The sequence below is a fragment of the Dermacentor silvarum genome, chromosome 11 (genome assembly GCF_013339745.2).
Source record: "Dermacentor silvarum isolate Dsil-2018 chromosome 11, BIME_Dsil_1.4, whole genome shotgun sequence".
NCBI classification, from domain to species: domain Eukaryota; kingdom Metazoa; phylum Arthropoda; class Arachnida; order Ixodida; family Ixodidae; genus Dermacentor; species Dermacentor silvarum.
The window spans coordinates 86,794,243-86,816,438 of record NC_051164.1 but is presented as its reverse complement, the minus strand read 5'-3'; the positions used below and the strand labels follow the sequence as shown (position 1 = coordinate 86,816,438).

The 22,196-nt window shown below is 44.6% G+C and overlaps 1 protein-coding gene across 1 annotated transcript in view; it reads right to left on the bottom strand.

Annotated features, from left to right (window-relative positions):
- Positions 1-2,573: 2,573 nt before the first annotated feature.
- Positions 2,574-22,196, bottom strand: part of LOC119433360 (DNA repair endonuclease XPF-like) — a 29,326-nt gene continuing 9,703 nt past the window's right edge. Inside the window, exons 12-21 of the mRNA XM_037700520.2 lie at positions 20,729-20,880; positions 19,456-19,653; positions 16,544-16,723; positions 15,482-15,619; positions 13,761-13,898; positions 12,827-12,913; positions 10,188-10,361; positions 9,515-9,655; positions 5,863-5,964; positions 2,574-4,975 (exon numbers count right to left, since the gene is read on the bottom strand). Coding sequence (XP_037556448.1) covers positions 4,757-4,975; positions 5,863-5,964; positions 9,515-9,655; positions 10,188-10,361; positions 12,827-12,913; positions 13,761-13,898; positions 15,482-15,619; positions 16,544-16,723; positions 19,456-19,653; positions 20,729-20,880 — 1,529 coding nt within the window. The 3' untranslated portion in view covers positions 2,574-4,756. The remainder of the gene's footprint in view (positions 4,976-5,862; positions 5,965-9,514; positions 9,656-10,187; positions 10,362-12,826; positions 12,914-13,760; positions 13,899-15,481; positions 15,620-16,543; positions 16,724-19,455; positions 19,654-20,728; positions 20,881-22,196) is intronic.

Here is a 22,196-nt window from a genome sequence, read left to right as displayed (position 1 = left end):
CGTCCAAGGTGACGCCTAATTACTTGAAGTTTGTCTGTCCAACTTGGGGACCACCGAGTACCTGGTGCTGGTTGCACTAAATTCCTCAGAAATTAAGGTACAAACTTGGGCCGGTTGGGGTAGCATAGTTCAGATTGTAGAGAACCAGTGCTTAGATGCAGCACAAGAATGTGCATGTCCTTCTTATCCTTGTGCTTCATTTAAGTGCCGTTTTTCCAAAATCTAAACCTAAGAAAGAGCTTTTTTCATTGTAGCCCGCAGACCCTTGAAGCTGCTCGAAAGACTTCAAAGGGCCATACGCCGTTGGAGACTTGGCAGCGACTATTGCTATTGTATAGGCTATTGAATGAGCGAGAAAGACCAACTGGCGAGGCTTTTGTGACATATTGTTCTCCGCATTGATCTAAACCATACCGAATAAATCAATAGCTAAGGTCGATGACCTATATGAGCCTATAATACTTTAACCTTACATCGACACCCATTCTAACGAAGCCTCCAATTCGGCGCACATAGTGCGTGCATTTCAACAAACTGCCAAGCAAATGTCATGGTAAGTGGCAGTTCCTGGCGGCCGTTTCCATGGCCCTCGGTTAGTGCGTACAAGCATAGTTTTGCTTTCTCCGACAACACCTACAAGAATCTCATGCGCTTTATGACAGCCTGCGATGTAATCTTACCGGTTGCCTCTCCGAACCATGCCACGCTATGCCAAGGTAGCACAAGTTTCGAACATTCGGAGCAGTGACGTGACACCAATAGGCCGATATTCCATGTACTGCAAAAGAAGTGTGTGCAAGCGAGCAAGGGCATTCATGGCGTTCACAGATAAATCTGACCCGCTGTGTTGGTGTAGTTGCTTTGGCGTTGCGCTGCTAAGCGAGGTCGCGGGATCAAATCCTGGCCACGGCGGCAGCATTTCGGTGGGGGCGAAATCTATGAACGCCCGCGTACCGTGCGTTGGGTGCACATTAAAGAACCACAGGTGGTCAAAATTAAACCGGGGTCCCCCACTACGGCGTGCCACATCATATAAGCGTTCTCATAAGCGTTCCATGTGGAGCATGAGTGCTGTGTCCTCTTATCTCAGAATTTGTTACCATTTTCTGTGGCGCAGGTGCAAACGAAAACTAAGTAGGAAAATTCGACAACAGAAAAATCTGAGGCTTGCGGTTTCGGCAGGGCAAATATTAGTGTCACTGCTTTTAACTTAGTCAGGGAACATCTTGCTTGTTTTGTAAATGAAGGTCGGCAGCGATTTTACAATTTTATTTGACATTTACCAACAGAAACCTTCCACAAGAGCTCTCCCAGAGCACATACCTCACGGCAAGCCGGTACTGAAAGCTGGCTACTTTCTAATAAGATTCTTTGTGCGGTGAAGCCTGCTTTCCATTCGTCTCACTGATGTGCGCATTGAAATTGTAAGCGCGCGTACCGGCATGCGGTACAGCTGTTTTTTGCTGTTTTCTTTCGTGTCTAATATAACGCTCATTACTGCTCGCGTGAGTGTTTCTGCTGAGGATGAACGGTGGTGTGCTGTGTGGTATGTTACTTTAATTATATACATATTTTTTTGTATATCTTGATATTTGAAGTGTCTAACACGGCGCTGATCCCTCTTTCATTACGTTTGTGATTGTTGCTATTACCTTAAACATAAGAAAAAAGTATTTGCTTACTCACTGCTGCATGCTGAGAAATGTATTAATGACTGATTGCTAAATGCATAAAATTGGGAAACAGGACACCACACAAGAGCAGACACAGTGAAAGATCGAGCGCAGAACTTTGTATGGGCCGAAGGACTTCAGTCAGGCAGAGTTAATGTGCCTTTAGTCTCTTCATCCCAGGCAACGTATGAATAAATCAATTGAAATAAAAAAAATATCAGAAACGCTTAACAAAGGTCGGAAGCGGCCCCGGTTCCCCTTTATTTTGACACTGGTACGCAATCGATCACTTCCATGTACACCACGTGAGCAGTATACAGACCCCACTGGAGACTCATCGAAAAAAAAAAAACGTAATTTCTTTGCAATTCAGACGTAGAAACTGTAATTGACGAGGGCACTAACTGAAAAGTTCACAACGCCAAGTTTAAACTGCAGTCATTCATTTCAAGCTACATTCATAGGTGAAGAAGAAAAAGGCTTTACTGCGGAATCCCTAAGTCCATTTACTTTTGCTCAGGGAAGCAGATTCATCTGCGAGCGCGCGCCAATGATAGTAATAGCGTCCTGATGTGGCGTAGTCATATCAGAAATCATACGCCGAGACAGTGTGAGTGACTAACCACAACTAACTCCAAAGATTTCAGTTAGTGGCTCAAGCGCACTCATGCCAAGTTACACACGTTTTCCAGGTTCCATATCGACGCGGCGACAGCATATTTCAATGGGGGCGAAATGGAAAAGAATGCTCGTGTAGCTAGATTTAGGTGCACGTTAAACAACCCCAGGTGGTCAAAATTACCCCGGAGTTCCTCACAATAGCGTGCCTCATTAATCAGAATGTGGTCCTGGTACACATGATCCCGAATTTTAATTATTTCTTTTTGTCTACGTGGACCTTCGGAGCCCTTGTGATTGTCATCGTAGACGTTTTTCAACATTAGTCTGAACGGTAACCATCAGATAGTGCGAATTCCATGACTACGGCGCTGTGCTTAGATCATTGTGTCCTTTATGCTTAGTGGTGCATCCGCGTGCAAGGCAGGCAGCAAGTCTTATCTGCTAACTGAAGTGCGTCTACGCTTGCAGAGAAAGCGATGGTCATGGAAACATCGCTCCTCATTCTCGAGGACTCCAGTTATACACAGGCATGCAGAGGCTGTTCCTTACCACCTGGTGTTCAGACGACGTCGAGGATTTCATTTACGGAAGGTTGTGAAAGCTTGCTTCGGGCGCAAGTTTCTCCGTCCAAATAATAAAAAAGAAAGTTGCTCACAATCTCGCCTAAATGTAATAAGGGCAGCATCCTGGTGCCAGTTTGGCATAGAATTAATTAAAAACTTTATTTTCACAAAGGAGGTACCCGGCGAAGGTGGAACCCTCAGTCCAGGGCCCCTGTGGCCTTTGCCATCTTGCGAGCTCTGTCAATCAGCTTGAAACCACAACACCGCAACATAGCAGCCAAGGCACTAACTATAGTTACGAGCCATCTTTAAAGACCAACCGCTTTGCAAATTCGCACCTTAATTTGCACACTGCAACTCTGAGCTTTCCTAATCCTGTATTTTCGTTTACAACTGGTGGATTCAGAAAGGGGTCCCTCCCCATCCACCGTCGGCTGTGGCTCTTCCCCACCCGACACATGCCACGCAGGCAATTCTGACGCATGACATAGTCGTTCCATTAATGCTATGCAGCAAAATAGTATGCTGCACGAAGAAATGAGTGCTCACTTTCCTGACTTTCGACGTGCTCCTGCAGTGGAGCCTAGAGAACTTGCTAGCCAGTTGCTACAGGTACATTTAACATCATCACTGAGGCAAGAAGGAAGGCAGTCTGGGCTTATTGACAACATTACCAATAGCAGTTCTCGTTAACTGTATAGATTTGGTTATGCAAATATCCAAGAACTTAAATTGCACAGGCATTTTTTTACTCACATGGCTAAGAAATGAATCCCTGCTGAAGAAGCCTGTTAAATAACACACAGCTGCACTAGCAACGTGCTCCGCTTAAAAAGATGAAGTCGGAAAACCAGATAATTGTAACCATGCATTACCAAGTCTAGGCACCCCCTGGCAAGAGGAGACTTCTAAAGTTCCCATACCAGCATGATGACATGGATTTTGATGCCGTCTGGTCAGGCTTCGTTAATTTTCTATCAGTGTATACGGACTATTCTAAAGGAACCAAAGACTGAACTTCGCACGTTCCAAGAACTTTTAATGTGCCAGAATGACTAATACAAGAAAATGCTTTAGAATCCATGAACTCACACTGATGTACCAGTGCTGGGATTTCTATTTTAAATTTCGGTCTTAAAGGAACATTCGACTGGTCACTTATGAACTATAGAGCGCTTTTGCAGTGCAGTTTACATTCAGCTGATAGAAATCGAATGCTCAGAACACATTCGTCTCATTCATTCAGAGCACAGCATTCCAGCTCAGAGTGCTCGGAGGCGCTCTCGCCTTCCAGCTGTAAGTGCAACTGAGATCTGACAAAATCCAAATCACATGGCTCCTCCGGCTGCTCCGAGGGCAGGTGATCATTCGTCTGGGGCCAGGTTTCTTTGGATCAAATCTCAAGAGGGTTTCGCATTGATGCAAACTGAGTTGGAGTGCAGTAGGAACCAGTCGAATGTACCATTAGTATATACTAATCAACCCCTTACTGCGAAATTAATGAAAAGAGAGTTTTGAAAGAATACTTTATCAGTGTAAACTGATTTAGTGTCTTAGTGTCCCTTCAAGGTCTTAACTGCAAATCAAGTGTTCCCTTCCACAGTGGCCCCCCCACTGTAATTAAGCTCATTGTAAATGTCAAAAAACAAGCAACACACATTATGGAGATGGTATGGAGCCACAATGATGACTCCATCAGAGCTAAGCCAATGTAAGGGCTCCACACATGCACATTATGAACATTCACCATGTTGTGTCACACTCAGCAGAATGGTGTTTCAACACTCAGCAGCAAAGCCAATTTTATATAAACAGTATCTAAGGCCACTTGAACATGCATTGTGGAACTTCATTTACACCCTATATACAGTATGTACACACTTATATGGAAAGCCAGGGCTACTTCTTTCGGAACTTCCGCTGTGGCACTGGTTTCTGTGGGTTGTGCTCAATGGGGATGTGGATGGCCTCCCAAAGGGCCTTGGCTTGGGCCGCGTTTCCCATTACCGATGACAACTCTTCTTGCGATGCTTTAAACATGTCTGCGAGACTTGTGAACTTGCGCATCAGCAATGTGTAGTTCTTCAAGCTGACCCCGGGCATATGAAGCAAGAAATCCTGGAAACAAGTGTAAATAACTTTAGGCACTACAGCAGGTATTGTAGTAAAAAAAAAAGTTTTTTTGTGCGTGTGGAAAAGCAAGTTAGGCTGTACCATGCCAGACACGAACTACAAGACTGATTGAGTGATTGCAAACAATATCCTAATGCTACTGATTATACGGGCTATAAGAGGTGTCAGTGTGTGGAAGGCTTCTGATTAATATTGACCAGCTGGAATACTGTAACAACAAGAATATAGGTTGACCCCTGGTTTAAAGGTAAATAAAATTGAAAAAATTTTACTAAAATTCTTCGATGCAGTTAACTACAGCACATACATTTTATTAAATGGTGCGACTCGTGCAGGCATGCACGTGACCCCTCGAGATTGCGCCACAGAGATCTCGGAGGAGAAGTCCAGATGCACCTGCCTGCGCGGCACGCTGTGCAGAAGCGAATACACTAATTTTTTGCAAGGCTCCTGCAGCCAGGCACGCGCAAGAAAGAGAGGTCAGTGGAGAAGTGCAATAGTGAGCTGTAGCTTGTGCGCAGCTACGCGCGGCAATAAGAAAGACCAGTGTTGCTAGATGACGTATTCGACACGGAGACACAGGAGTTTTAAACTGCCGCGGCCAATGAGTGTCGAACGCCACAGAAAGTGATGTATTCGGCGCACAACGGTCGGGTAATTTTTGGTTTCGGAGATGAATTTAGTTTTTTTTATATCCACTGGCAGAACAATTTCACTTTGTGAAAAAGAGGTTTTAAATACACGGATCTCTATGGGGATTTCAAGGGGAACTTCATTTACTTCGTTATATCCCGTTTGGTTAAAACGAGGTTTGAGTGCATCACTTTAAGCCGCAAATGCAGCTGCACACAAAAGGAAGCAGTGCTGCATACCTGTGGAGCAGGGTTGTACTTGTCACTTGACTTGCCACTGTCCTGAAGCTCCTTTTCGGTCACTGCTTGAGCCTCTGCCACAGTTGGTTCCTCCTTCCCATGCTGGCAAAAGAAGCAAAAGAACCCCAACAGTCAGCCATACCAGGACCGCGGACTGTCATGTATATAGAGTCAGCCATATTTTCTTGGATGTGTATTCCTGAACAATCAATCCCTTTTGGGGATACCTTCACTTTCGTGTAACGTACTGTCTAGTGCAAAGTCTCAACATTACATTGCCATCCCATCTATGCGACTAAGAACTATGAAACATTAAAATATCGTTGATGGGAGATGTTCTACTGAATTTATCACATATGCTTGTGCCAACCTAGCCAATCAATTAAAGTGACATAACGGAATAGGACTGGTTAAAAAGTATGGCCCCTGTTCTGCTGGTAGTTAGTTTCTTTACACCTTAGAATGTACCATGAAAATTTACAGCTTGCAGTGGGGGTACATGTACAAGACCACAATGCAAGCGAGATGAATGCAGAAAGTAATGTGCAACACAAGCATCTTCACAATAGAGTATGAACCGAAGTGGAAAGTAAAAAATTGGAGGACGCTTAAGCTTCACCTTTAAAGTTGAACGCGATAGCGTTATCGGGTCCCGTTTGCATCGCATTTTTCTTTATGAGGGCTTCACTGCAACACAGAACATGGGAAAGCCAGCTTGCAAAGACCAAGCTTACACTGATCCCCTTAAAGTCATCTTCACTTTTAAATAGAAATGCATTGCTGGGAAGACGTTTTTCCAGGGGCAATATAAGTGGTCTTATATTAGAATGTGAGAGCCCTAGCACCTTTTTTTATTATTGTTTGCTATTGCCCTGACAAGCGCAGGACAGGCCGAGGATGCAAGCGCTATCCGGATAGCATTCTCGCAAGTAAACTACCCAGCGCGCCGTAGGTGGTATGGTAGAAATGCTGGAAAAGGGGTTTGTGTTTAAGTTTCCTCATAACAGAATTACGTTTTCTCGTACATTCAAATTACAATCCGATGCCACCATGTCTGTAGGTTGTGGTTAAGGGGGGACGCGGCTTTCGGTACCAACTTTCTTGTTTCTTGGTGGATGTCAATGAAAATTGGTACATAGAATAAGAATGGCTCTATGATGCTTTCATAAAAATTTCCAAGCGGTACCATGAAAACTTTTTGCTAGACAAATTATTTCTTTCTTGAACCTCGTGGAGGGACTGGAGGATTTACGAAATCAAGTGAAAAGTTTCTTAAATACTGTATGCACAGCCAAATGTATGCAGAAGGGGATAGCGTTCTCGAAATAATTTTTTTTTCAACACTAAAATTTGTAGTTTATGTTTTCTCCAGTCCCACTGCAGTGAGCACGCTTACACTGCAAACAAGGAACCCTACTACGAATTCTTAAAACACTAGGATAAAAAAAGAAGAGCGCTATCCCCTAAAGTACAGTTCAGTGAGTCTGACAAAACAAACGCAATCAAAATGTGTAAAGTAGTTACCAAGATATCTGCTCCACGAGCTGAGCAACATGCCAAAAAAACTGTACTGAGAAAACAAGGTTCAAAGTTGTCAAAATTTAATAGGCACCAGGGTTATAGTCCTTTGTGTCCTTTGCGATGCGGCATCGCTTGACCATCTGACCTGATGGTCTGATGAGCTTTTGCAGCTTTCTTTTTCCGCATTGCATCTTTTTCGGCTGGGTTCCTGAACAGTTTCGCCAATACGCGCGGACGATGTTCCATCCGTGCTTGAGGTGCTCAGCTGCACGTCCGCGTCGCGCTGCATGCCACCGTCATTGTCACTGCTGAAGTCGCCGGAGCTAACTTTGTTTTAGAGATCGGTGGCTTCGACTTACGAGCACCAAATTGATGCGCAGTCTTGCGTTTCTTCTTGAACAATCGCCGGCCCATGATAACAGACGAGAGCCGTTCTCCAAGCTAAGAAGGGCTGAGCTTGACAACGTTTTTCGTTTCTCTAACAAGCGAGCGCCGGTCCGTTATCATAAGTGAGATACAATCTCTAAACCACGCAGCGACGACTTGAAAAGACGCGAAATCGGCTCCTCAGCGCCGTCAGCGCGGCGATTCTAGCCACCGTAGCGGCGAGCAGACGACCTTTCCGCCGGTTGCTAAGGGCAACCGCCCGGGAGACCAATCCGGAGCCGCGTACAGTCACGTGGCGCGCGCTGCCGATCAGAAACCGCCGCGAGACCTTGAAACTTTTGCTTGCTGTGCGCTTGCTCTTGCCTGGTGCAGCTGGCCGAGGCGCCAGATTTGAAGACGGAGAATCGCGCTATCCATAGAAACCAAGATGGCGGCGCTAGGTTACGCGGTTGCGGAGATATCGCGGCTTGAAAAATGCCGTTTTTTCGCTATTTTCGAGAAACTCCTCGCCACCTTAGCTTCGATAAACATTTTTTACATCATTTCCGCGCGATTTTCCGTGACGAAATTTTGAAATAAAATAGAAAAGAAGTCATACAAACTGAAAATGTGATTTTCAAAAAATCGGTTTTTTGGCCAAATATCGCGATGCGAAAGCCGCGTCCCCCTTAAGTCGTACTTTACTGTTTTTCTGACGAATTTCACTGCGACAAATTCAATTTTTGTTCAACAAAACCTTGCACCTTGTGGAGGGCCTGCACTGTTGGGGTGGTTCAGGATGATTTTCTCCGCCACGGTTGCCAGTATCCCCGCCGACGCCGGATTTTCTGCGACACGGGGCCCTTAACGCTATCGCGTTATAAATGCAGATCAGTCACATTTTAACATGTAAGAAAGCAAATTATTCTATGCCTGGTGGCTAGTTTATGTGTTGGAACTGCATGCCATTTTGAGAACAATTTAAGAAGAAAGGGACACATCATGTAATTGATCTACCTTGCATTAGTAGTGCCTTACGTTCACTGAGTTCAGTAAAAGGGATGCCCAAGTTCTAATTTATTTTGCCAGCAATTTTGTAACAACCTTTATACAAGCGTAATGTTTGAGTCATACTTTCTTCTACTAACGCTGTGGACACATAAACCGGAGCACTCAGTTTTGTAACCTATCCATCATGTGCTCATGATGGGCCCACTTTATCTCTAAGGATTTCTTTGTAAGAAAAGGTCACAAAAATTGACAAATGTTCCCTGAGGGTAATCTTTGGTGCATTAATCTTTGGTGCACTCAGGTTTCAGACAATCCAATTCAGTTTTCAACTTTCAGCTGTAGCGCCCACCGACGCAGCAACGCGGGGCGCTTTGGTCGGCGCTCTCAGCCGCTGCCTTGGCGCCGGCTGTCAAAGAAGATAAATATAAAAGAAGCGCAGCGCGTGCTCGAGGCGCAAGCTCGGCTTCGCGCAGTCTGTTCTAAAAGCTAGCCACGCTGGTCGTCGCAGCCGCCGCTCGGCTCGCCGCCTCTGCCCTTCTGTAAAAGTAGGGACGACGGCACGGCTCCTACGGCCGTCGTCACGTCCCTCCTACACAGCTAACTCAAGCCCACTGATCAGTTGGTCCACGATGTAATGCCACACACAGTACACATGTTCAGTGCATGAGGTAAATTCCTTTTCACAGACGTGCCTTCAACAAATTGAAAAGGAAATAAATCCTAGAGTATAAATGAAGACCCCTAGGTCTCTCACCTTCAGAATGTCAAAGATCTCGGCCGTAGCATACGGGCTCTGACACCACAGCAGACGCAGGCGGGGAAAATGCATCGTTAGCAGGATCAGTTTCGAGACGAAATTTTGTGAGGTATTCTCCGACGATGGCAGGTGCTTGCCCTGTAATCCAAAGATGAAGCATTATCCGCTTCTCTCCGTTTTTCTTCCCACGGTGCAAGCAATATACAATATGTTATGTTTGCATTTAAAGCCTTCCCTCTCAGTGCATCAACTACAGTGCATCTAACACAGTGTACATATAAAGACACACCACTGTTGCATGTAGTGCCCAAAGTGTGCTTTACAGTCTACCTGTTTCACTTAATAATGACTTTGATGAATTGAGTACGAAATGTATTCCTGCAATGTCATGGACATCGTATTACAATCCCATTTACCGCTTCCCCACCACAGCGGGAGCTACACCGTAAATAAGCCCCATCGGATTGAGGTGCAGCTTTTCACCAGGGTATTAAGACTTCGACACAGTTATAGAGATGACCTTAGTGCATAATAATGCTAACATGAATTCCTGCAAAACTTTCTTTTAAAACAGAAGAGAGCCAAGCAAAAGAGCCACTTCATTTAAGAACCTATCAAGGTTCATCAGTGAAGCATTTAGAACAATATCATAAAACTCCAGCTAACTCACCTGAAGGCAGAAAGGCTGATTCTGATTGAACTCAATAAGGAGCACGGGGCGCTTGTAGTAACGACACATTGCCTGTGCTTGGTTATACAGACGGCCGTTGTTCAGGGACCCGATAAGATCATTGAGGCTCTTGCGTTCAACGCAGATCTCCGGTGTCAAAATGTAATCACCAACCTAAAACGAAATGGCATGGAAATATTGACACCGAATCAATATGGATTAATATTGTGTACAGGCACCCTTATATGATATGCTACACAAAAACTTCCAAATACCCCATCATGAAGTGAGCGTCAAGGAATATACCCTTAACACATTTGCTGTGGCAGCAATTTTTGAAATCCTGATTCCTGTGTTTCATGACTCCCCACTGAGTCATATGTCATATCACTTCGGTGTGTTGTGATCCACCAGTGAGTCACCGAGGGATCATACTGCTTTGAAACTTTCTCAAGCTCCAGAACGATGTCGCCATGTTGTGTCCAATCAGAAGTATAACAAGATCTTTTCCCCCTCTGTTGATTTCTAGCAAAGCTGTAGCTTGTGCACTACAGGAAGGCCCTGCACAACTGCACTGGGAGAATGATGATCATGACCCAGATCATAGTGAATGTGGTAGAGTGGCTATTCCCACATAAACTAAGCAAGCGGGCTAGTAACTTAAGTTCCTGAATTCACTGTGCACTGGTTTGGTTAAATAAACAAGTTCGGCCATTTTCCTGCAAGCTGCTTCTATTGTAATAGCCAAGTTTTGCAAAGTTTCAACTGCCATATTGCTTCTTATGAGATTGATCATAAAACAGTTGCAAAGAAACAAGGTGAAAAACGTACAGCCTTTCCAATATTTTTGCACTCTACTATTGTAAGGGACAAATGCTATACCGGTTTAGGAAGACTGCAGCAGCAGGTGGCAATGCTGCCAATGTTGTCACGACCAGGCTTTTTAAAAAAAGGCCGACTTGGGGACTTTTGCTCTTGTTTGTGACTGCCTTTGAAATAGATATTGCTATTACATCATATTTTGGGGGTGAATAAGGGTTTGCAATGTTACACAAGGAATGAGATGCCTATGAAAAATGGCTGATTCATCAGTAATATTGCGTGAACCTATGACTCCTAGAAAAACTGGGTCCGCTTCTCTGTGCTTTATTCCTTCAACATGAGCACATGCCACTTTTTTTCTTTTTTTTTCACAAAAGAAAAAAGAACTGTTAAGACTTGCAAAACCCAGCCCACCACCATCTATTTTACAATGGCAATGTAGCCTAATTTGCAGGTCTACAATGAGGTTCAAGCAGTGTCGCAGTATGCCAAGTATTACTAACATAGTTTCCAGGGTAATCCCCTTACTTTAAAAAACCTTGCAGTGATTGGTGCAATAATGAAGATAACACGTAAAGAGGATGAAGGTGATCCTTAGTATGCACATCAGTTTAAAGACGATAGCCTTTCTTGGGCCACCTCAACGCGAAAAACTTTTGTCTGTCTGTCGTCTGTCACTCGATTCAACCGCCCGGCCAAAACCAAGCGTGAGGAGAGGAGGTGCAGAGAGAGAAAGAGAGACAGACAGAGAGCGAGAGTAATAAATAAATAAATAAAATAAAGTTTTTTGGCGAGGCGGGATTCGAGCCCGGGTACCCACGGTCCAAAGACGAGCGTCATAACCACTAGGCTACACCCACGCTAGTAGAACATGCATTTATGGGAACCATATCGTTGCGTTGTACCAACGATTGTAACAGAACTTGCTATGGGCGAGAGAAAGAGAAAATGAGAGAGAGAGAGAGACATTTAAAGAAAGAGAGAGACAGAAAGAAAGAGAGAGGGAGAGGCGGGATTTGAGCCCGGGTACTCACGGTCCGAAGGCAAGCGTTATACCCACTACGCTATACACCCACGCAGTGCTCCGCTGTTTCATCAGATTTTACAAGCGTGGAACTAGCTTTTTGAGGCAAAATATATGTACATAACCGTGATCCACAGCGTTCATTTAATTAAGAATACACGTTCGACTAGTATTTATGTTAGTAAATGAAAAATCAATGCGTTAGAAATGGTGTCGAAGAGACGCTACGTGTTAAAAACACGCCAACTGAAGCCGCGACTCTGTAGCTGGTTTTAAGCCAACAGTAATAAAAGATCCCATCAGATGGCACGAGAGCAGGGCGAACGCGGGAAATTTGAATTGAATTCAGCAAAACCTCTATTGCATCCATCATGGGAGGAGTGAGAGGGGAGAGAAAGAGTGTGAGGAGTGGGAGGGGGGAGAAGAGAGGGTGTTGCACATCAGGGGCAGCAGAAGTCTTTCGAAATCATTTACAGCGAAGCAAGCAGATATGCGGCCAATTTTTTTCATAGCCTCATCTTTTAGAAGCGGCACTAGTCAAATTTCATTATACTTAATTTGTGTATAAACACACTTAATTATATTGCAGTTCTAAATATATGGTGTTTTATGGATAGGAAGTTGTAAAAGGTTAAATACTTTGTTATATTGAGAATTCCATTACAGTGACGTTTGGTATATCGAGCTGTAACTGTAAATCTGAATTAATTTGAAAATTTTCAGTGTGTGCAAAGAGGCTACGAACAAATTCATGCAGATTGGTGCTGCAGAGGGAGAAGCAGTCCTGCATTACCTCTATGGTGACTGGCTGAACACTGATTCCTCGCCTGTGAATGAGCGAAGGCAGTTCGCTGCGGAACTCACGCAAATCCACAATAACCTAGGAGAGAAAACAAAAACAGCTGAGAAATACACACACATAAAACTGCATCACAATATCCACACAAGCTTCAGACAACTGACTGGCAGAACTATTTAGTTCCACGAGCAACAATATCTCAAATCATGCCCCTGCCACAACCAGCCGAATTCCTACACTTCCTGGTATGATGGTATGATGCAGTATAAGTGGCACACTGCTATCTTGTGCCTCTCAGCAGCTATCTGCATTCTACTTGAAACTATTGAGTAACACGCTGCTACATACATTCTTGGCTGCGAAGGACCGTCTAGAGGCTCAAGTAGTTCTAGATCATGCCGGCCTCTTTACCATTAATTAAATAAACCTCCTTTCTCTCTCTCTTCCTCAGTAGGAACTCACAAGCTGTGGCTTGTGCAAAGAAGTCTGCACTGTAGCCAGCTAAAGCACATATGTAGCATTTCACTTGAGACTGGCCTTAAGGCATTTTACAGGGGAACACACAACGGCAGCTCATTGTTTCAAAACTGAATTTATTCAGCGAAAGAACAATTATTAAAAGAGAAAATTAGGGCTGAACCTTCACTTATTCGAATTTCACACCCAAACTACAGTCAAGTCAGTCTGGCATCACTGATTTGACAGTATTTTCGCATACCAGAGATCCTTTCATGCAAGAAAAGTCAAGAAAAGTATTGGAGAACCATGGCAATAGCGAAAGAGACTCCAAAGGATCTAGCAACTACAATGAAAACATGACTATCAAGAAACACTTCCGAAATGGAAAAAAACCATGTGCGCCACCAAACGCTCCTACTTCTTTAGCAATGCTAGTTGTGTGGTTTTCCAACCCACCGCAGAAACTTACCCTGCGAGATGTTGACACGGGGGCAACTGCACCGCCCGCCTTCCGCGAGCTGGCTGGCTCATTCGACTTTCCGACGTCATCCACAAGGTCAGGATGGTACTCTCCCTTCCCATCTTGCTCCTCTGGTATCACCATTATCTGCAAAATCAAGTCAAATCATGGTGTTAAACATCCCAAAGTAATGCACAAGCTATAAGAGACACCACTGTGGGGGGCTCCAGGCTAATTTCAGCCACCTGATGTTCTTTACTGTGCACCTAAATGTAAGTACGTAAGCGTTTTATTGCGATAGCAATTATATGGACACTCCAAAGCAGATTTCTGCCGTCGGCGTCGCCGTGAGGTTCAGCATGACGTCAATGGATATGAAATCGTCGCCGCGCGCCGCCGAACGCTGTATGTGCTAGTGAAAGGGCGCGAGGGACGCGCGCTTTCACGGGGAGTGAACCCACGGCGGAGAACAAACGCGCGTTCTGCGCCGTGCTCCCTTAAGGGCTGCAGAAGTAGGTGTCTCTTTCCTCCTTTACAATCACCATATATGTAGAGCAAACGCGCCTTCTTCCGACGCACGAAAGGCCGTGGGGGGGGGGGGAGGGAAGAGAGGCGACGTTTAGCTGCGGCACCAAGTGCCTATTTATAACAGAGGCTCCGGCAACAGTCACCAACGCCGCACGCATTTTTTGCAAACACGGGCAAAACGCCGACGGCGTCGACAACAGTTCTGCGTGTTGCCGGTGCTGCTGCATGTCCAAGTTTAAACAGCTGATAAAGCTACTATCATTACTCCGTATAGCTCTCTACAAATTTGCTATCGCAATTGATGCTTCGCCTTTCAGATGAAATTGCGACAAATTTTTGCATTCGACCCCATCAGAATGTGGGCACCATGGTTGGGAATCAAACCTTTGACCTTGTCTTCAAGCAGCAGAACACCATAGCCACTGAGCTAAACTGCCACAATTTTCTAAACCACTGTACACAACCCCCTTTCCAAGCAAAATATCAATTTCGCAACACAAGAAGGCTGGAGACACTGCTTGCCCAAGCAAAAGTTTGCAGAGCACCCTAATGCCACAGCTTACCTATTCACCCTGCGTGATGAACGGGTATTTAAAAAGTTTGCAGGCCCTCCAAGGCTCAAAGCAGTGGCTTATAAAACTTATTCTTCATGAGCCAGCATTTATGACTGTCTGCTTTATCATTGCATAACATGGCAGTGGGTAGAATTTTCTTGTGTCACCCTTGTTCACGGGCAGAGTGAGATGAATGCATGGTGAACATCTGCTGTATATGCTGGAACAGAACACTTTGTACAGCTCACAGAGTATTGAGGTACCTGAGCTCAAGCCTAGGTGAGGGAAGATATAAGGGCTGCCCCACACCACAGTCTCTAGGGAGAGACTTCCTTCACAATAAAAGGATTATCAGGATGGGAGCAGACACGGGGGGGATTAAGGCATACATATCCTAACGTAGAAGTTATTTTTGGGCTAGAAGGATGGCGAGTTTCTTAGGGGAGGGAAACAGGTGGGATTTCTAGCGTGTAAATACAGCGAGAATTTTCTACTGCTGGATTTCTATACTGATTATAAGTTTAAAACCATGTCCTTCATTAGTACGTGCATTTCCACAACGATAATTTTAAGCCCTCAGTTGCTTCCCATAATCTAGGCACACACCTTGCTGACTGTGTACTGAACAATGAAACCTCATGCACTTACACTTTTTTCTTTGATGAGAAATTCGAAGGCATCCTTCTCTCGGCGAAGTGAAGTGAGGTAACGTTGCTCATCTATGGAGTCCTCATACATGAGGAAGTACACGCGTAGCACTTCCTTCGCTCTGGTGGCCTGGTACATCTGCAATGAACAAGTAAGTCTTGAATACACATGCTTATATATACTTCTTCCTCGGCCTTAGTCCCGTTTGACTACAGCACTCAAAAACACTCTCTCTTTCTCTCACACACACACACATCTATATGCTTACATTCATGCTGCCAAAGATAAGGCTGACATCTCAAAAAGGGACTTTCTTTTTATTGTACCATGCCCTCACATCTAGAAGGCCACCACGACCAGGAAATAAACTTACAACCTTGCAGTCCAACCCATTTTTTATGACCAAGTTTTACCCTGATATTCTTGAACAGTTCAATAACACTCTTCAGCATTACTTCGAAAAAAAGAAAGTCGTAACCAGGCACTCTCGGTATCTGCTTGAAAGCACTTGATTAGAGATATGTGTTTCTAGAGTAACTCCTCATCAAAGGGAGTGCCAAGGAACATGACTAAAACCATACCTGAAAACAGGTGAACTTGCAATTAGTAAAATTCTGCGGGAGTGGGGGAGGGACAGAGATTGCATGCATTTTTGTTTAAAACCTTGCCTTCAGCCCACGTCTTAGACCAGCAAATAATGACAAGCAACAAACACAACTGTTTCTAGATCAATGTGACTTTCTCAGCGACTTAGCAGTTGGCAATTTCGCCTACCTCAAGAACTTGTGTGAATAAACTTGCTCAAAACAAGTGCCTATCTACCATCTTTCCATCAAGCGTGCAACAGAAGGTACAGCAACCGATGTGCGAATACATTTTTGCAAACAAAAATAATTTCCTGTAAAACTTGATGCAACATTCATAAAACAAGCCCAAGTTCATAAAGTTTACGATAAATTTGGGAGAGTTGGCAGGTATGCTAAAACGCGCGGTCTCACTGGAGTAATTAAGAAAAATGACGAGCCTTCACAGCCACAGCTGTCTCCTGTCACTTTAACTCACCTCAATTTCTCTCACCGTCGCAATGTTGACGTCGTACAGGATGATGTACTTTGGCTCGACAGAGTGAAGCAGCTGTTGTAAAGCGAATTCTGCAGACTTCAGCGGGTGGAAAATCGTGTTGGGAAAGGCGGGTGGCGATTCCATTCCCTCCGTCTCTGTTTCCGTCATGTCAGATCCTTCCTTCACGACGTGAAAAACGGGAACACAAGATTTTGTGCAACCTGACAAGGTTCATGTTGTTTCCATGCAATGGCTGTTAACTCAGCGGCGGCATCTTACTCATCTTCAGTGCATGTCATGAATGGCCTGTGTGGCATTCAAAGAGCTTTTATTATATTAGTACTGCCAAACGAGTGAAGAGAACTTTTTTTTTTGTCTGTACTACAGCAACAATTTTTGCACATACTACAGTACACTGTCATTACAACTAACCATCATAATCTGGCAAAAAATGTCCATTTTATCAGAAGTCCACAACATCCGAAACGTCTCACTTCCGAAACTTTGGTAGCGAAGTCTAACAACGTTATTGCAAAGAGTGAGTGACGAATGTCCAAAGTAAAAAAAAAAACAACGAAAGAAAACAAAAGAAAAAAAAAGGTTGCAGTCTTACTTGAAAGGCAAAGCATCAATTACGATAGCAGATTAGCAGACAGCTATACGAAGTAAAGATAGTAGTTTTATCAGACGTATAAAGTTGTAAACATTCGCTTACTAACTAAATTAACAAGCACGGTGTCATGCGCGTACAGGTAAACATGAGCACATCTCGCTCGATCACCACAAAAGGTCGCTGTCAAAAGGCTGCAGTCAGCAAGCGCAGCAGCAGCAGTGAGCAAAATAAACGTCGAAAGCACAGCGCATACGAAGCTACTGGCACTGAGCGCACTTTGTCCTTTCAAGATATGATCGCTTTCAAGATACGGCACGCTTCCGCCCCGCCTTCCTCCCTCGCGCGCACGCCCACGAGATTGAGCCACCATTGTTGGCTGACCCTCGCAAATCTGTTGTCAGTCCGTGTCAACACAGCAAAAGTACGCTTTATACGCCCCATTTGGAAAAAATTGCTGCTAATTTCATCCGCTGTAGCCGATAGTCTGGTGTAGCGAGGTCCGTTAAAAGTGAACTTCATTGCATTACTAAAGTAGGTAGACCAAACTAAGGTTGAAATATGGTCCGTTATGTCCGAAAGTCTGTTGTACACGGGTCTATTGTAACAAGCGTAGACTGTATATCCATGCAAGGCACTCTATGTACACTTGGCGTTAAAAGCTTACGGGACACGGTATCCGAGGGGAAGCAGAATATTTCCCCAGTCTGGGCACACAGCCTGGATTTCTGTTTTGCTATCTGTACAAGTGTATGCAACCAACATCGTGCATCATTTTTATGCTCGCTGCAAGTCAAAATTGGACTGAAAGTAGGCTTTCTTGTGAAACCACATCCCAAAAACGTTTAACGCCAATGTTAATGATCTACGGTTACAAACATTAAGTGCAGTAACACACAGTGGGTTGTCAGCAAAAAAAATAAAAATGTGAATAAGGTTTTTACTCCCAGAATAAACATGCAGAACAATGTAGGTGCTGACACTACTCAAATCATTAACAGGTCTACAGAACGACTGTCAAGTAGTGACAAAATAATGAAAATAGTGATTGCACCCACTGATGTCAAAGTCAATCCCAAGAATGTGGTTTTCAAGAAGTCTGCCACCTCTAATTGCAATTTTCTTAGTTCTTGGCACAAAACACTCACTAAAAAACTACTGACAAATAGCGACAATACAGTGATTGTGCACAGCGGCATCACAGTCAATCGTAAGAACACTGTTTTCAAGATATCTGACACTTTAACTTCAACTTCCTTGGTGACTCTTGGTCATAACACCTGCTATTCGATTTTCAGCTGTGTAATCTATCACGCTGGCTATATCTTGAACTTCACTGGTTAATCTGGAGCAGGGTTGTTTTTTCTTCTTTTTCGTGTGTCCCATGGTCACGAATTAGTTTTTCATTGATCTTTTTGGGTCAATTTCCTCCACAGTCAATAATCTCAAGAATGCCACAATTTCAGCCTTCCCAGTAGATGATCTCTCTTGATACACCATGAAGCACAAATTCAACTGCAAGTTTTAAAATGCATGAACTAAAGAAAATTAAATACCAGCTGCGATTCATAATTTTGGCTGTCATCCAACACAGAGCACTTTGTCTTTCTCTGGCAGGTTTGGATATGTGAAATTTAAGTGTGATCCAAGCAATCACTCATGGACTGAGGTAACTGCTCCGGACCGACCAATAGTCTCATGTGTGCAGAAGCTTTGCACATGCAAATGCGAACACCCCACATCATCACACGCCACACATCTGGAATGCTTATAGTAGTTTCACATATACAAAAGCTTGAATGAATGCGACTGCAGCCAAGTTTTTCCAAGATGAGCCAAAAGTCAGAGCCATGCTTTTGTTAGGTGCACATAATGCGCTCTTGTACTACCTTGTGGTTCGGTCACTCCGCAGTTTCAAGCTGCAAAATGCCTCACAGCATGCTTGGTTACTGTTGTTGCCTATCAGTGTATTTGTGAAAATAAATTAATGCCCGTTTGGAAAGACTTAGCAGCAGCTTCTTGCGAAGGCTGCCCATGGAGACTGTTAAATATATAGGTCACACAAAACAAGCGCCTAAATTTAACCTGCATCCATAAGATGTGAGGAGGTTTTCTACACCCTACACTTGCGCAGTTTGAGCCCAAAAGATGTTTACACGTACACTGCTCCCACGCGTGCGGGACTAAAACAGTAACGAAATTTGTCGCTAGGTGTCGCCACATCAATACTGCAGCACAGCAGAATACGCTTTCCACACCTATGCTCTCCAAACAGAAACAAAACTGGCTAATCGAGCAATACCATTTCTGAATCTTGGTTTCCTTTCTTTTTCTCTTCACTTCGTCCGTGTGATGAGTTTTTTGTCTTCTTCCTCCTCTTTCCAGCCCCTTCATCATCATCGTCACTGCGGCTCAGGGGTGGAAGCTGCACGCCATCTTTGTCCCCAACAGCCTTGCGGTAGAGATTGTAAAGTACAGAATCGGCACCGGAACAAAGGTACTGTAAAATTGAACAAAATTTTAATATAAGACAAATTCCTTCAGTGTAAGAAGCAATGTTTACACTGAGCATAAGGCTCTTTGGCCCAGCAATGTGCACAGGATGCAGAAATGACTTAAAGCATAGGACGTAAATGAGCACTGACATTACAACTAAAAGAGCAAGACATGCCTGACGTTAGCATAAATCAAAAATTGGCAGCCGATCTACGAAGTGAATGCTGATGATGGAGTGAAGCTCCTTGGCCGATTACGGCTGCTGCTCAAGCTTTCACTTCGGGGTGTTGCTGCCGCTGCCAGCGTGCTGCTCCTTCTCGTGCTCGTAGCTCGGGGTTAGCTTCGCGGCGTTGCCGTTGGGCTGCCGCGTCTCGTTCTCGAAGTGTAGGATCAGAGTCACGACGTTTGGGCTTACGTTCGCGCTCCTCCATACTGCAGTGCTAAGTGTAGCGACAGCGGCGCGACGCTGGCACAACACCTGTGCGCGGTGTTGTGCCAGACAGCATACACAAGAATCCAATGTAAAAACAAGGTACACGGACAGCACGGTCATAAATCACCAACCAGCAAGCCCAATCCACCACTTAAGCAGTGTTTACTCTTCAACTCCCATTAAAAATAAGCATAAAAGGACCTAGCAAGTCTATCTGTATTATTAGAATATTCACTTGATATGTGCAGAAGGTGCCCAAACTGTTCAACTCTTCGACAGTCCTGTTCAACAGCACTAACATCCGGTGCAATGAAACAATTAACCTTGCCAAACCAATGAGCCTGAGTATGTTCCCTCATGTACAATTTGCTGTCCAAGTTAGTGTTCTGCATTCACTTTATACACAATTTCGCAGTTTCATAAAAATAAATAAGCACGGGTAACCCAAACAAAATAACTTATGCAATGGAAACTGCTGAATTGACACTAAATGTGTCAAAACACATCTGCTACACCATTACTGCGATGGTATATTGCCAGAGCAATTTCAAACTCGATAGCTTTTCGAGAAGCAGCTAAGAAGCATTTAATAAATGTGGGCCGTGGTGAACCAAGAAGATGACAATAATAAGAATGGAAAACTCGCCTCTGAGAGCTGACCACAAATCCGGTCATCCTCAGCCACAATCAAAACAGTGTTGAGGTCCCCTCGCTCCTTGTTCTCTTGTCTTGTCTCGGCCAAGATTTCAGATAGTGCAGCCCACTTGGGGCTGTGCTCTGGCTGGAAGGATGAGTCCACTGCACGGTGGTTTCATTTCAAATTCCCAGTCACTCAGTGTCCATAGTTTACTTCTTCAAAACTATACAAGGCAGCTGCTGAAGCCAACTTTTCTACAAGGGGACTTGGCTTTTTCAGGGCAATTACTGCTTTCCTTGGCAGCTTCTTTTAAGGTTTCCCTTGAGGCTTCCATTGTTCAGCCACTGTTATACTGGCGGTGTCACACGGGCACTTACAATTGCAATCAAGCCCGATATGGATCGAATTCCTTGATCGCGATGAACAATCATCGCTGCTACACAGTTTAACGAATCGAGTTTGGGCGAGCTCAAGCGCCCCAGATGTTGTTAATGAGTCCAAAGCACTTGATCAAGTTAGTCTAATATGGTGTAAAAATTGTAATGTAAAACTCCTTTCATATTCAGCAGAATATTATTTTGTTTGTTATTGTGGGTAAGGCTATTATCATCTGCCGGTCATCTGCAGCTCTCAGAACTGCAAGGTTGTCAGCCTACGATCACAATGCATAGATCGCGTATATCTGGACCCAGATCGAGCAAGATCCCGATGGAAAGCCACCATGGAGCAGCACTCGATCCCGATCGAGCACAATCCAGATCGGGCCTAATCGCAATCAAAAGTGAATGTCTGACGTCAGTACTGATCACCTGAAGTCCTTATTTTCCTCTGAACCTCCATCTTCTTTAAAGGGCCTCTCATGAGGCACGATCACAAAGTTTGGTTATACACTGGAACTTCTATAAAAATGCTGTCTAGGGATAACTTTACCGCAAGAATTTTGTAGCGTTAGCTACACTGGCCTAGCCAAGCCCGTTTCGCGCGGCACATCAAGAGCCGTGCTGCGCATGCGCAAGGATCAGTGATGACACACGGCTTGCGCACCGGAGCCACCGGAGCCGGCACCTCTCGCGCACTCCGCCGCCGCCGCGCGCGACTCACCGCCGCCGGTCTGCGCATTCCAGAGGAGTGACGTCGTAGCTGTGGTAGACGCACTGGCGCCGGCGCGCGCTCGCTGTGCAGTCGCCGTCTGACACTGCGCTGGAGCCGCTGCACTTCTGACTGGCGTTTGCCAGTGTGGTATAGCCATGGAGAAGGAGAGCGCAAATGCTGCTCAACAGCGCAGAAGAACGGAGAAGCTTGACTCATCGGATCCCGAAGTAGTTGCCTGGCAATTAGCGGTTGAGCGTAGGAGACAACCAGGAAAGCTAAGAATAATCAGCTGAACCTTTGCTAACGCTACATATATCCTGGCATAGCCGAGCTAAGCCACTGCAACTTTTTTCAAAAAGGTTTGTTATTAGAGGACATAGGAGGA